General features: G+C 44.8%; 1 protein-coding gene across 1 annotated transcript in view; it reads left to right on the top strand.

The window, feature by feature from the left end:
- Positions 1 to 16,600, top strand: part of smad3a (SMAD family member 3a) — a 73,276-nt gene that overhangs the window by 47,347 nt on the left and 9,329 nt on the right. The window contains exons 2-4 of the mRNA XM_061670450.1: positions 8,207 to 8,400; positions 8,495 to 8,629; positions 10,506 to 10,631. Coding sequence (XP_061526434.1) covers positions 8,207 to 8,400; positions 8,495 to 8,629; positions 10,506 to 10,631 — 455 coding nt within the window. The remainder of the gene's footprint in view (positions 1 to 8,206; positions 8,401 to 8,494; positions 8,630 to 10,505; positions 10,632 to 16,600) is intronic.

Raw genomic sequence — 16,600 nt, 5'->3', positions numbered from 1 at the left:
TCTCTCTCTCTCTCTCTCTAAACACACGCACACCCACCCACCCACACACACAGACACACACACACACACAGTGGAACCTTGATAAAACTGACCGTGATATAACAGATATAGAATAAAACAGACCGTCGAGACTGAACAATGTATCCAAAAATAGTTTCCGTTTGTCACGTAAAATGCTGTTGACGAAGTCTGTTAGTTCCAGAATTGGCTGCTGTTCTTTACTGGTGCTGTGGCGCAATGAATGGGACTGCCGTATTTCTGGGTCACAGATAAACAACATGACGAGATCCAAAAAAACGGTCGAAATTCACCAATCATTTCTCCTTCAACGAATCAAACAAGAAACCATCTAATTCTACACAAATTCGCTTTTCATCATTGCTAGTAACTTGACCGTTTGAGATCGAAGCTCGTAACATTTTGACATCATTCTCTTGAAAACACTTACCAGGTTCTACCGGCCCCTCCATATTCCCATCAAGCTCAAATGCTGGTCGTATGTAAGCCAAAAATGGTTCTGCGTGATCGATGTCGCAAAATAGTCAACAGTTTTTGTTATTTTGTCCAAGTCGCTCGTCGTTGAGTGGCTGCTTGCTCGTAACGTGTTTTGACTAACAAAGTTACGAGCACGATGCCTACTTCTAATAAGTGCCTCGAAGAAATCTCGCCGTGGAATGTCATTAACTTCTGTTGAGTGGTAGGCGCACCCTTTTAGCAAATATTGGCGAAGTGGTTGCATGATTTTGCCAATATTTTTCACACTGTGCCTATTTGCGTTGATGACCGCTAAAATGTCACACTTCGGCGCTGGTCAAAAACCACAAAAATGCTTTTCCATCCATCCATCCATCCATTTTCTGAGCCGCTTATCCTCACTAGGGTCGCGGGCGTGCTGGATCCTATCCCAGCTGTCATCGGGCAGGAGGCGGGGTACACCCTGAACTGGTTGCCAGCCAATCGCAGGGCACACACAAACAGACAACCATTCACACTCACAGTCACACCTACGGGCAATTTAGAGTCCAAAAATGCTTTTGACATGGTTTATTGCAAAATAATTGGAGGTGGAAAATTCTTGATACAATATTATTTTATATCTACACGTTGATACCTGATTACTGACGATACTGTTGTGTGTTAATATTTGATGCCTTTTAATGTATTTTACCGTTAATAATTACTCATAACATTTCACCACATCTGTGAAATGACCCATATGCCTTTCCCCTAAATTGATCAGATAATTTCCTTAAAATGACACTTTCTTTTTTCTTTTCTTCTTCTTCATTCACAATTTTTGTATGTTGTTTTGTTTAACTCCTCAACTAGGGCTTTCAAGAAATGCATTGGCAGCAGGCATCAGAACCCCTGTAACTGATATTTCCAAAGACTGGAGAAGTACAATGGCCATTTCAGCTCGATGACCCCCTTCCCTTCCTGTCCCCAACACAACCTCCGCTCAATGCAAGTATGGAGGTAGCATGAGACAGACGGAGGAGAGGCCAAAACGTGGTGGGGGTCAGGGGGCCCAGACGCTGAGCTGCCCTGAGCTGTCGAGACAGCCTGCCAGGCCCTTTGTCCAGCAGCACCCTCCTTTCTTTAGCCATCGTGCCTTGGACCCCCCCCCCCCCTTCATGTTTTATACATTCAGTTATCGCAAGGACATACAGTATGCTATTTCATTTTGGGGGTAATTGTATGTTCATATTTTTACTTAAAAGTAAATGCTATAACATCCATCACTTCAATAAACAAGCAGCAACTTCTGTCACTCTTTAGTGCGTATAGGTTCTGAGTTAGATCTGCTTGACATTTTAACAAGGTCCTCATCAAAACTTTGAGGGGTAGGTGTGCATGTGTGTGTGTGTGTGTGTGTGGAGAGAGAGAGAGCGTATTAAGCGTTGTTTGGGGACACCTAAACCTGTACACGTTTGTGTCGCTCGAAGTAAGTAAGCTTTCCTCACCATGTTTGTTTTGCCCCCATTGTTTGGGGACACCTAAACCTGTACACGCCCGTGTCTCTTGGAGTAAATAATCTTTACTCACCGCATTTGATTTGCCTACTCCATCTAAAGTCTGTCAGGTTCAATCTGCTCTGTCTGAGCTCTATGGCTTTGAGACGTCACACTGGGTTGCACACACAAGCATTCACTGACAAACTAACCTTCTCATATTTATTAGCTGAGATGATCTATGAATGCCCTAATAACATTAATTCCCTTTATATTATTTTTGCTCATCGACTGCGGCACGGTGGCCAACTGGTTAAAGCGTCAGCCTCACAGTTCTGAGGACCAGGGTTCAATCCCCGGCCCCGCCTGTGTGGAGTTTGCATGTTCTCCCCGCGGCTGCGTGGGTTTTCTCCGGGCACTCCGGTTTCCTCCCACCTCCCAAAAACATGCATTGGAGACTCTAAATTGCCCGTAGGCATGACTGTGAGTGTGAATGGTTGTTTGTTTCTATGTGCCCTGCGATTGGCTGGCAACCAGTTCAGGGTGTACCCCGCCTCCTGCCCGATGACAGCTGGGATAGGCTCCAGCACGCCCGCGACCCTAGTGAGGAGAAGCAGCTCAGAAAATGGATGGATGGATGCTCTGCGACTGTCATATATTTGTCTGTGAAGGTACAGATCACAATCTCAACTATTCACACAAAAGGCACATGCTGATTGAGATAAAATCAGTAAGTCAATTTCAGCTTCAGGTCACAAATCATTGTCTTGTTGTCTGAAAAAGAAAACACTGCATGCTTCCCTGTTAGCAAACTACACCCATCTCAAATCTCCCCTTCATAGCCAAGATTGTTACAAAAGTGGTTTTGAATCAACTCAGCAATTTATTTAACTTAAATGGACATTTTGACAAATTTCAGTCAGGTTTCCGACCTCATCACAGTACAGAACCAGCTCTTATTATTATTATTTACACTGAGTCTGGAAAGGTGTCTGTTTTTCGTCTTCTTGGATCTCAGTGCGGTGTTTGATACCGTAGATCAGAGCATACTGTTGAACAGGTTGGAAACCTGGGTTGGACTAAATTGAACGCTCCTACCTAGAGGAAAAGAGTTATTTTGTAACTTTTAGTTTTCAATCTCATCTAATTGCAATGATATCTGGGAGGTGTTGTGTCACTGTGTAAAAAAATCAATAACTGGATGAATTAAAACTTCCTTCACTTAACCCACAACAAAACCGAGCTAATTGTTTTTGGCAGTAAAGAGGATTGCTGTTAGGTTATACATGGAGTCCCTCTCTTTAGTAACCAAAGACCAAGTCCGAAACCTTGGTGTGCTGATAGATTCCGATCATATCAAATCAATCACTCCAACAGTGAGTTGCTGAAAGAACGTATCCAGACTGAAGGGTTGCATGTTCCAAGCAGACCAGGAGAAGCTCATGCATGCTTCTATCTCAAGTAGCAGGTTTTCCCACATATACATTTATTTGTGGCGGGCCATCACAAATACATTTTGACCGCCGCAAATAGATTTTGGCTTTTGCTGCATGGAAATCGTGGCGCGATGTGCTCCTTTTGTAACTGTTCTGACTGCAACTATTTTGTCATAACGGGAGACTTTAACCTCCATGTTGACAATAACATGGAAAAAATATCTAAAGAACTATCTGCTATACTGGACACATTTGACCTCTCGCAACATGTTAAGAGTCCAACCCACACTCAAGGTCACATCTTCAACCTGGTCATCTCTAAGGATGTTGAAATTCTATCAGTTGACATTAAGGATACGGCTATTTCTAACCATTTTTGTGTGTTCTTTGAATTACAGATTCTCCCAAAAGTTCAAACAACCTCTATGTCTATTAAGAAAAAGTACATAAATGAGAGTCCCGCCACTAAGTTTATGGAGACCATAACTGTGCCACAAACTGTGAATGCTGAGACAGTTGTTGAACGTTTGGATACTTTCACCTAGAAAATCTCAAATGTCATGAATGCTGTTGCTCCTATTAAAAATAAGACAATCTTGAGGTAACCAAGAACACCGTGGAGAAGCACAATGATGGTTAAATATCTTGAAATCAAAGTGTAGGAAAGCATAACGTCAGTGGAGAAAACCTAAACTCCAAATTGACTGTGACCTATGCAGACATCCATCCATCCATTTTCTGAACCGCTTCTCCTCACTAGGGTCGCGGGCGTGCTGGAGCCTATCCCAGCTATCATCGGGCAGGAGGCGGGGTACACCCTTAACTGGTTGCCAGCCAATCGCAGGGCACATACAAACAAACAACCATTCGCACTCACAGTCACACCTACGGGCAATTTAGAGTATCCAATTAATGCATGTTTTTGGGATGTGGGAGGAAACCGGAGTGCCCGGAGAAAACCCACCCATTGAACCCAGGTCCTCAGAACTGTGAGGCTGACGCTCTAACCAGTCGGGATGACTGGTTGCAATTGAAGGAAAGATGAATGCAGCCTAGTACAGGGATATCCTGGATGAAAACCTTTTCCAGAGTGCTCAGAACCTCAGACTGGGCCGAAGGTTCACCTTCAAAGAAGGCAATAACCCAAAGCACACAGCTAAAATACCGAAGGAGTGGCTTCAGAACAACTCCGTGACTGTTCTTGAATGGCGCAGCCAGAGCCCTGACTTAAACCCAATTGAGCATCTCTGGAAAGACCTGAAAATGGCTGCCCACCAACGTTAACCATCCAACCTGACACGATTGGAGGAATGGCAGACGATCCCCAAATCCAGGTGTGAAAAACTTGCTGCATCATTCCCAAAAAGTGTGCTTCTACTAAATACTGAGCAAAGGGTCTGAGTACTTATGGCTGTGATATTTCAGTTTTTATTTTTTAATAAATTTGCACAGATTTCAACAATTCTGTTTTTTTCCCTGTCAATATGGAGTGCTGTGTGTACATTAATGTAAAAAAATGAACTTAAATTATTGTAGCAAATGGCTGCAATATAAAAAAGAGTGAAAAATTTAAGGGGGTCTGAATACTTTTCGTAACCACTGTAGTTCTCTGCTCTGCCTTTGTCTTCTTAATCTTCCTCCCCATTAGCAGAGTGATTTTACATACCACCATCCTATGCTGTCTAGCCACACTCTCCCCTACCACAACCTTGCAGTCCGTAACCTCCTTCAGATGACATACTCTGCACAAGATGTAATCCACCTGCGTGCTTCTACCGCCGCTCTTGTAGGTCACCCTATGTTCCTGCTTCTTTTGGGAAAAAAGTGTTCACTTCAGCCATTTCCATCCTTTTGGCAAAGTCCACCACCATCTGTCCCTCCAAGTTTCTTTCCTGTATGCCGTACATACCCATCACTTCTTCGTCACCCCTAGTTCCTTCACCAACATGTCCATTACAATCTGCACCAATCACGACACTCTCTCTGTCAGGGATGCTCAGAACTACTTCCTCTAGCTGCATCCAGAATTTCTCTTTCACCTCTAGGTCATATACTACCTGTGGGGCATAGCCGCTAATCACATTATACATAACACCCTCAATTCAAGTTTCAGCCTCATCACTCGGTCTGATAGTCTTTTCACCTCCAAGACATTCTTAGCTAACTCTTCCTTTAAAATGACCCCCACTCCATTTCTCTTCCCATTGCACCATGATAAAATTATTTAAACCCTGCCACTAAACTTCGAGCCTTACTGTCGTTCCACCTGGTCTCCTGGACACATAATATATCAACCTTTCTCCTAATCATCATGTCAACCAACGCCCGAGATTTTCCTGTCATAGTCCCAACATTCAAAGTCCCCACATTAAATTCTAGGCTCTGTGCTTTCCTCTTCTATTTCTGCCGAAGAACCCGCTTTCTACCTCTTCTTCGTCTTCAACCCACAGTAGCTCAATTTCCACCACCGCCCTGCAGGTTAACGGTGCCAGGGTTTATAGTTGTTCACCAATCTGTACCCTTTTAAAGCAGTTCAAACCAAATAATTTGTCTCAGTTTTGTTAAGGTTGGAGGTGGCAGATTTACTATTGCTTTTGCAAAGACCCTTATGAGCTGTTTTAAGTACAATTTTCTAGCCTTAAATTGTCAGTGTTGCTTAATGAAGTATTGTAACTCTTATACAATACCTTTGGTGACCACGTCCTTCATGGTAATGAGGTAAAGGGGGCATTCACAAAGAAAATAAGTCAAACTAGGACAGCACAGCAGCCACTAATGCCACAGCACTTTGTGCATGTCTGTGTGAGCCCACGCAGAGTCCAGTCCCAGCAGACACCCACGCAGCAGCAGGGACATAAGACACATACCAAAGAGATGACATCATTTCACACATCTACACTCAACCAAGCAGGTCTTATTTTTCACGTCCAAAAAGACTAAGGGAACACCCTACAGCAGAACCTGAACAATATCTCTCCTTGAATGCCATTTTTGCAGTAGTTATACTTTCAGAGGTATTTTCATAACCACAAGTTGAATTTTTATTATTGCAAAGATGAATGGTCTTAAGTAAATGTTTTTCTTCCATTCACTTTTCCTCTTTGCTAATGTATTTTACATGTTTCCCTCATGTCAATAGGGTGTTTGGACAGTTTATCAAGAGAATCTTTAGCTGCTTTTGCGTCACTAAAACTTTCACAATCAATAACTTTTTTATGTCAAAAGGTTGTCTTATAGCTCCTAACATGCTTTTTTTCAGTGTATTACATCCATCCATCCATCCATTTTCAAGACCGCTTACCCTGGTTAGGGTCGCAGGGCGCTGGAGCCTATCCCAGCTGATTTCGGGCGAAAGGCAGACTACACCCTAAACTGGTCGCCAGTCAGTCGCAGGGAAAGTGTATTACACTCAGAACCTGGTTGATCCTCTTGCCTTTGTCACTATTTGATCTTTAGTTGCATAATGTAGCTCCAGGCCTAAATGGTATACTGCCACATACTTAATGTAACATTTACGATGTGGTAAGGTATTAGGACTATTGCCATGATGCCATCATACATAGACACACTGTAGTGGAAATGCAAGCCTCATACAGTTTTATCGATTATTTGTTTGGATAGGTCACATGCCTACATGTTAAGTGCATGTCAGTCCAACTCTTTCCTAAACATATTGTAAGAACATCCTACCACGTAGAACATGGGGCTTCTCTTTCACAGACTGTTTTTTTGTCAATGTCTTTATGTCTCCAAAGTGTTCTCTGTCAATTGACTCTCTGTTGTCGTACTAGAGCGGCTCCAACTTCCGGAGACAAATTCCTTGTGTGTTTTTGGACATACATGGCAAATAAAAATTATTCTGATTCTGACTAGCTACATTTATCACTGTATCGCTTTTTATTGTCCTACTGTGGTGTCTGGACAGGCACCAAGCATTTGATCTTAATTTCAGCACATAAGCTTGTAAAAGGAAATGGCAGGAAATCCTGTCACATGTGGTTTCATCATTGATGACAATTGATATCACACATATACTTTGGTGATGTGTTTTTTTTCACTTCCTTCACTACTTTCCATAACTTGAACAGTTCAAGTTATACAGTTAAGAACGTTATGCTGTATGTTCCCCATGCACACATACGTACATACAGTACTGTGTAAAGGTTTTATTACACCGCTAGGTTTGATCTTTGAATTACCTGTTTCAGATTTCCAGGAAACTGTCAAGGTGTAGTTTGTCAGACTAGCAAGAAGCCATTAAAGCGTTGTTGGATGTCTCTACATTATAGATATGTGTACTCATAGCTTTGGTGGCCTCAGACATTTACACTGTAATGCACATATTGAGCTTATATGCATCATCTTGAAGATGAGCCAACTCCCATCATGCCCATTCACTAATGGAAAGTGAATGAGATGGTCACTAAAAGCTTTTACTATCGAAATCTCTAAGCTTTGCTTAGTTAGTAGACAATGGTTGACCCAGATGACAATTTGCTGAGCTTTTAGCTGTTGAATATAATATTTATCGACATATGAAGCTTCTGACTTAATATTTGTATGACAGCGAATAAGCAACAGATAGATGTACTCATACATTTTTTTAATAAGATGATGTGTGGATCATTGTGGTCACAGATTAGCAGATCCAACCCCATTATGTCAGTCTCCGGCACAAAAGTACCACTCGTTGCAGCCTCGATCAGAGTACACGTGTTACACAACATAATAAAAGTCCTATTTCACACGTATTATTATTGTTGCTGAATCATTCAGCACTCTTATGAGGAAATGTTCTCTCTTCCCTCCCTTCTGCAGGTCTCTTGATGGCCGCTTGCAGGTATCTCACAGAAAAGGTCTGCCCCATGTCATCTACTGTCGTTTGTGGCGTTGGCCCGACCTGCAGTCCCACCATGAACTGCGGGCAGTGGAGTTGTGCGAATATGCATTTCACACAAAGAAGGATGAGGTGTGTGTCAACCCCTACCACTACCAGAGAGTAGAGACTCCAGGTAAGGTGTTCATCCCTATGTCGGACACTTTTATTTTGTGTTTCTTATTTCTCATGCGTCTGTGTGTATATATATTTATGTGTCCTTCATGCAGTCCTCCCTCCTGTGCTGGTGCCCAGACACACAGAGATTCCGAGTGAATTTCCACCTCTGGATGACTACAGCCATTCAATCCCTGAAAACACCAACTTCCCTGCTGGCATTGAGCCCCAGAGCAACTATATACCAGGTAGTGGCAACATACTAAAGTTTTGACCTCTCCTTCCATCTCCACCTACAAAAGCACATACTGTAACCCAATGGGAGTGTTTTATACTTTATTGTTAAGACTAATCATTCATCTCCCTGTGATAGTAGTAGTGATTCCTGCATTCAGGAAAAATAAATCTCCTTTGCGCATGGGACGGTTTCCCATTTGAAGCAAAACAAACAAAGATACTGTATGTAAAGAAAATCAAAAAGACAGCCTTCTTAAGGGGTTGTTAATCACAACCCAAATGTGCTGCTCGTTCTTGGCTGATGAGATATGACATTTCTCAGCACAAACACTAATCGCTCAAAAATATCCTCGGTCTTTATCTGCAAAAAATTCAAGGCAAGAAAATTATGCACTGTGCATAATGTCATGTTGTGTTAAATGTTCAAATGAGATTGCTCTCGTCTTCCCCTAAAACCATGACTTTCAGTAAGCATCCCTCATTTTAGAAAGCAAACAAATATTCTAGTCTGTGATGAAATACTCGTCACCATTGTATCTGGGAATTACTATAAGATGCTGTGATGATTAACCAGTTTTTATAGTCCTTACTTCCCTTCTGTATCTGCCATTTACCCCTGTAACAGTATTTTATTGCTGTATAAATATTTCAAGATGTAGATTCATTGTCTAAGTCAGTGTTTCCTAACCTTCATTGAGCTGAGGTAGATATTTTACATTCATAACCAAAAAAAATCACATCACACCACCAAACAAAAATGTCACAAAAAGTATATATACTGAACAAACAATAATCTTGTTTCAGTGTACTCACAAATGGACTTACCGTAATTTCTCGTGTATAATGCAATGCGCATTATACATGATACCCCCCCCCCCCACAAATAAATTGTCAAAAGTCAATAGTGCGCATTATATATAGGTATCGGGGCAAATGGAAAAAACCTTCACATTTTATAAATGTATGCCGCCATCTAGTGGTTATAAAAAAAGCTGTACACTTCCATTTCAAAATGCCACCGCCCCCTAGAGGTTATGAGAAAGGTGTACACTTTCATTCTAGTAGGCCACCGCCACCTAGTGGTTATAAAAGAGGTGTAGCCTACACTTTCATTCCAGTATGACAGGGGTACATATGAGTGCATATATTTATAGTTGTGCTTATAAGTTTACATACCCTGGCAGAATTTGTGAAATTTTAAATTTTTTAAATTTTAATATGACTGATGACTGAACAACAACCATCATTAATTTATTTATGGTTATGTTTTGTTTAATGATAATGCTTTTCTGAAATGCTTGACCATTTAATTTGAATCCCATTAAAATAAAATTAAATGTGTTTCGCCTGGTCCTTCATGTTTTCTTAAATTATTGTACCCATCTTACAAATTCTGCCTGCGTAAGCAAATATATGAGCACAACTGTATGTTTTCTAATTTACTAAATAAATGTAGGGATGTGAATTTCAAAATAAGAGTAAGTAAATTTAAAAAAGCATTACAAATAAAGTGCTTAACTTCAGAATAATTATTTGAAAAAATAAATAAATACAGCTCATACTTCATGTTTTGATCATATTGGTAGAAGCAAAATCATACATTGTAAAAATGCATTATACATAGGTAGAAGGGTCTTCCAGAATTTTGAGGTCAACTTTGGGGGTGCGTATTATACATGGGTGCGCATCGTACACGAGAAATTATGGTACTCAGTGGGAAATCTGAGTCTATTTAAAGCTATTATTCTGTTGTATGGACGGAAGCAGGTAAATACACGTTAATTGTGCCTTCTTTCATCTAGTGGAAGAGCATTCAATTCTTCTGTCTGTCACATTAAGTCGCTGGCATAGATACATGAACATGAGATTCGTTGTTTGCATGTTCAGAAACCCCACCGCCAGGCTATCTCAGTGAGGATGGCGAGACGAGTGATCACCAGATGACCCACAGCATGGACACAGGCTCACCAAACCTGTCGCCCAATCCTGTCTCCCCCACACACAATAACTTGGGTAAGGACTGTGTGTGTGTTTATTTTATGTTTGTTTTCTTTTCAGTCTGTCCGCCTTCACAGACAAATGTTGTGATAGAACGTCTCCCCAGTGGACAAGCTGTGTTTGAGTTGATTCCTTTTTGTAACAGGAAACCAGGTGATGAAAGAGGCTTTTGTTATCCTTGCACCCTGTGAGCTGTGAAACAGCCAAGATAACATTCAGGCCGCACAGACATCAGTGACAATATCCCATGTTTACCGTATCAGGATGGAAAACACTAGGGGTCTTGGCAGCAAACCTTTGGTGAAATGGCATCAGACCCAAAGCAGCTTGTTTCCATACATGAAAGCCGAGGACAAAATGTTGTCAATGACCAGAACCACAGGAATCTTTTTGAAAAGTGTCATGTAAATTGAACATTCCTGGGTCCAGTGTCCCACCGGTGAAACTTGAATTTGCAATATTTTTCTGGTAAAAGCTTCTGGGACACAGCAGATGATATTGAAATTGGGTGACGCAAGCTCAGTATAATATTTTCCACACTTACGTTTTGTCCCTTCATGTTCATGTGGTTCTCATTATTATTGTGCTTTGTTGTGGCTGCTCAGTCGCTGTCTGGAACTGATTTATTCTGCAACATTGTGACCTTAAGCCTATTCTACAGTGTACGATTTTGGGCGTCTCACACGAAAGCTTCACAGTCATGGAAACAATCGTGTCACATGTTGATTCAGACGAGACCCAAGAGCAGGCGGAGGCAGAGAGGTTGTGATGAAAAGTTTATTGAAAAGGGGGAATGGAGATGGTCCTTGAGATATGCTGGTGGGTTGTTGAGGCAGGGAACTCTGGCAAGAGTTTCCGGGATCTGGCAGGCTTTTATGCAGGTGAAGATGAGGGCTGATTGATGACAGGTGCGCGGTCGAGGTGGAGCTGATAAGAGAGAGAGAGAGGGCGAGGGGAATGCAACGCGCCACCCAAGCTCCAAAAACAGACTGCAAGGCACAGCTCATGACAGTAGCCCCATCTCAACGGACGCCCCCTGGCATCCTACCAGGTTTCCCCGGGTTAGCTGCATAAAAGTCTCTCTCCAATATAAGATTAAGGGAAATCCATGAGCGTTCCTCCGGACCATACCCCTCCCAGTCCACCAGAAACTGGTAACCGTTCGCCCTAGGCCTCACGTCGAGGATGCGCGAAACCGTGAAGGCCGGGCGGTTGTCGATAACGAGGGGTGGGGGCGGAGGGGGCATGGCCGGACGGCTAAGAGTGCAGGTGGAGACAGGCTTGAGTAGTGACACATGGAATGTAGGATTAATTTTTAGAGACTGCGCAAGTTTCAGTTGGACAAACGTGGGATTGATCATTTCTGTTATAGGGAAAGGACCAATGAAGTGCGGAGTGAGTTTGCGGCATTCCGTCTGGAGTGGAAGGTCATGGGAAGGAAGCCAAACGGACTGACCCACCTTGTACTCAGGCGTAGGAGAGTGATGAAGGTCCGCGAGCCGTTTGTCTATCTCTGCGGACCGGGTCAAGGCCGCCTGGACGTCTTTCCACATGGCCTGGACCCTTTTGAGGTGATCCTTGACCGCGGGAACCGCCACCGCCTGCTCCTGTTCCCTAAATAAAGGAGGTTGGAAACTGTAGCAAGCCATGAACGGGGACATATAAGTAGCGGAGCTGGTGAGGGAGTTGTGGGCGTATTCAATCCACGAGAGGAATGAGCTCCAGGAGGAGGGGTTGCATGCGGCAACACAGCGGAGGGCCGATTCCAGGGACTGAAATCCGAGACAGGGCGTCAGGTTTGCTGTTGCGGGATCCAGGACGGAAGGAGAGACTGAAATTAAATCTGCTCAAGAAGAGGGCCCAGCAGAACGGAGGTAAGTCCATATAATAAACGGCAATTCAGTCCACTCCAGCCAGTGCCTCCACTCTTCCAACGCCCATATGATGGCCAACAGCTCTCGGTTGTCAACATCATAGTTGCGTTCGGCGGGAGATAGACAACGCGAAAAGAAAGCACAGGGATGAAGTTTTTGGGAAGAAGGATCCCGCTGAGAGAGAACGGCTCCTGCCCCAGTGTCCGAGGCGTCAACCTCCACCACGAACTGGAGGCAGGGGTCGGGGTGTCGGAGGATGGGAGTAGTGGTTAAAAGGGTTTTGAGTTGGTCGAAGGATTGGGATGCTGCCGGGGTCCATTGAAATGGAGAGTTGTTGGATGTGAGGCTAATGAGAGGGATTGCGAATTTACTGTAATTGCGGATGAAGCGACAGTAGAAGTTGGCGAATCCAAGGAAACGTCGTTCCTTGCGGTTGGTGGGAGTGGGCCAGTTAACAACTGCTTGGATCTTGGCAGGGTTGTGTTGTGTTGTCCTTTGGAGATGATGTAGACTAGGAAGTGTACGGAAGAGAGGTGGAATTCGCATTTCTCAGGTTTGACATACAGACGGTTTTCAAGGCGGCGCTGGAGGACTTGGCGTACATGACTGCGATGTTCTTCAGGGGAGCGGGAGAAAATTAGAATGCCGTCCAAGTAAACGAAAACAAACCGGTTCAACATATCGCAGAGGACGTCTTTGATGAAGGATTGGAAGACAGCAGGGGCGTGGCGTTGGTTAATCCGAACGGCATGACCTGGTATTTGAAGTGTCCGAGAGGCTTTTCGTAGGTCCAATTTGGTGAATACAAGGGAAGAGAGTGGTGTCTTTCTTCTCAACAAAAAAGAAACCGGCCCTACTAGAGACATGGAAGGACGAATGTGTCCGGAAGCCAGAGAGTCATGGATATCATCCTCCATTGCCTTTTTCTCAGGTCGGGAAAGGTTGACGAGAGGGCTGGAGGGAAGTGTGGCCCCTGGCAGCAGAGTAATTGCGCAGTCATATGGGGAGGGGGGGTTAGAGAAATGGCCAGGTCTTTACTGAAAACAGGGGAGAGATCATGATATTCTTCGGGCACTCAGAAGTTGACAGGTGGTTGAGGTTTGCTGGAGGGTGGCATGGCGGAAAGCAGACAGTGTGAATGGCAGTGAGGACTCCACCCGGACTTTAACCCCTCTGTCACATGCTCTTTCCCGTAACCAGTTGTCAAGGCGGATGGATAATGAGATGAGATGTTCGAGCGAGGAAGGCTCGTCCCGGGCATGGAGCTCATCCTGCAGCCCCTCGGGAAAATCCCCCTAAGGGTGGCGTCATCCCACCCATTCACCTGCAAGGATTCTAAATTCTACAGAATATGCAGCAACTGAACTAGCGCCCTGAGTGAGTGTAAGGAGGCGGCGGGTGGCTTCTCTGACCTGAACGGGGTGATCAAAAATGTTCCTTAATTCGGCGGAAAAATAATGAAATAATGCGAGTACCGGGGAAGAGTTGTGCCAAAGAGCGGTATCCCATTTAGCTGCTTTACCGCAGAGAAGATTGGTGACAAAAGCAGTTTTGGATTGTTCGGTGGGATAGCTTAGTGGTTGTAGATTGAAGACCAGAGATGATAAATTGGCCACATGCACCTAAGTCCGCAGAGTAGGGCAGACAAATCTACTCACAGGGCTCTATTTTCATAGACGGCGCAGCTGCGCTTTAGCATAAAAACTAGCACATCTTGATTTTTGTGCACGCATAAGACTGCACATGTTTGCCAATTTGGCAGAACCGCCAGTGCCAAGTTGGGTGTGTCGGCGCAGCAAGGATGTGCAAGCATTTTATTTGTTGAACGATAAGTCGATATCGTAACTATGGTGACAGGCCTAAATGCCAACTGTGTATGTAAACTGACTGGCTCACCTCAGCTCTGTTTGTTAGACCGACATCCCAACTTGGCCCCTTTTCCCAGCCATGGTCTTGGCCACTTTCCTCTTCCTCCTTTTCTTTATTTTGTTTTCAATGCGCATAAACAGAACTAGGCCTGCACGGTGGAGAGTTGTTCCAAGGCTGCCATTTGGGGTTCGAATCTGGGCTCCGGCCAACCTGCGTGGCACTGGCATGTTCTCCCCTGTGCTTGTGTGTGTTTTCTCCGAGATAATCCGGCTTCCTCCCACTTTCTAAAAACATGCTTTTCGGACAATTGAAGGCTGTAAATTGTCCAAAGGTTTGAATGTGAAATGTTGTTTGTCTTTAAGTGCCCTGCGATTCACAACGACCAGTCCAGAGAGTAACTTGCATCTTTCCCAAAGTCAGCAGGGTTAGGCTCCAGGTTGCCCACAACCCTCATGAAAACAAGCGCTATAGAACAGTGGTCCCCAACCACCGGGATGCAGAACGGTATTGGGTCGTAGGCCATTTGCAATCTGGCCGCCCAGATAGTCAGGGGGAAAATGACTCTATCTGCTGTTCGTGCCTTGGCATCATAGGGGCACTGTGGTGCGATGCATGCATGGAGCTACATGTTTTCAGTAAAAAAAAAAAAGAATAGAAGAACGTCGTGATCAGAATCAGAATCAGAATCAGAATCAGAATCAGTTGATCGGTAGCGCCTACCTGAGGGAAGGAGCTGGAAGAGCTGGTGACCGGGGTGCAGACGGTCCGAGAGGATTTTGCACGCCCTTGTCTTAGTTCTGGCAGCGTGCAAGTCCTCAATGGTGGGTAGGGGGTTACCGACAATCCTTTCAGCAGTTTTGATTGTCCGTTGCAGTCGGAGTTTGTCCTTTTTTGTAGCAGCACCAAACCAGACTGTGATGGAAGAACACAGGACCGATTCGATGACCGCTGTGTAGAACTGTCTCAGCAGCTCCGGTGGCAGGCCGTGCTTTCTCAGAAGCCGCAGGAAGTACATCCTCTGCTGGGCCTTTTTGAGGACGGAGTTGATGTTGTTCGCCCACTTCAGGTCCTGAGAGATTGTAATTCCCAGGAACTTGAAGGTCTCGACGGTTGACACAAGGCAGCTGGACAACGTGAGGGGCAGCTGTGGCGAAGGATGCCTCCTGAAGTCCACGATCATCTCTACCGTCTTGAGCGTGTTCAGCTCCAGGTTGTGTCGCCCGCACCACAGCTCCAGCCGCTCCGCTTCCTGTCGATATGCAGACTCGTCACCGTCCTTGATGAGGCCGATGACAGTGGTGTCATCTGCAAACTTCAGGAGCTTGACAGTCGGGTTCGCTGAGGTGCAGTCGTTCGTGTAGAGAGAGAAGAGCAGCGGAGAGAGGACACAACCTTGGGGCGCCCCAGTGCTGATGCTGCGTGTGGATGAGGTTGCCTCCCCCAGCCTGACCTGCTGTGTCCTGCCCGTCAGAAAGCTGTAAATCCACTGGCAGATGGCAGGTGAGACGCTGAGCTGGAGAAGCTTGGTTGAAAGGAGTTCAGGGATGATGGTGTTGAACGCTGAGCTGAAGTCCACGAACAGGATCCTCGCGTAGGTCCCTGCACTGTCGAGGTGTTCTAGGATGAAGTGCAGTCCCATGTTGACTGCATCATCCGCAGACCTGTTCGCTTGGTAGGCAAACTGCAGGGGGTCCAGCAGGGGACCTGTGACACTCTTGAGGTGGTCCAGCACGAGACGTTCAAAGGACTTCATGACCACAGATGTCAAAGCGACAGGCCTGTAGTCATTCAGACTAGAGATTGCAGGTTTCTTGGGGACTGGAATGATGGTGGAGCGTTTGAAGCAGGATGGAACTTCGCACATTTCCAAAGATCTGTTAAAGATCTGAGTGAAGACTGGAGCGAGCTGGTCCGCGCAGACTTTGAGGCAGGATGGGGACACATTGTCCGGTCCTGTTGCTTTGTTAATCTTCTGTTGTTTGAAGATGCGTCTCACATCCTGTTCATGGATGGTTAACGCAGAAGTCAGAGGTGTGGTTGTGGTCGCGGGTGCGGCCGGGTGGGTGTGTGGAGTGAAACTGTCCTTTTCAAATCTGCAATAGAAGGTATTAAAGTCGTTGGCTAGTGTGCTATTGTTCTCAGCTTGGGGGGATCGTCGCTTGTAATTAGTCAGCGATTGGAATGCACGCCAGACTGATTTCGAGTCGTTCGCGCTAAACTGTTTTTCCAACTTTGCTGCAT

Source organism: Phycodurus eques, chromosome 2, assembly GCF_024500275.1.
Source record: "Phycodurus eques isolate BA_2022a chromosome 2, UOR_Pequ_1.1, whole genome shotgun sequence".
NCBI classification, from domain to species: domain Eukaryota; kingdom Metazoa; phylum Chordata; class Actinopteri; order Syngnathiformes; family Syngnathidae; genus Phycodurus; species Phycodurus eques.
This window is presented reverse-complemented; position numbering and strand designations above follow the sequence as displayed.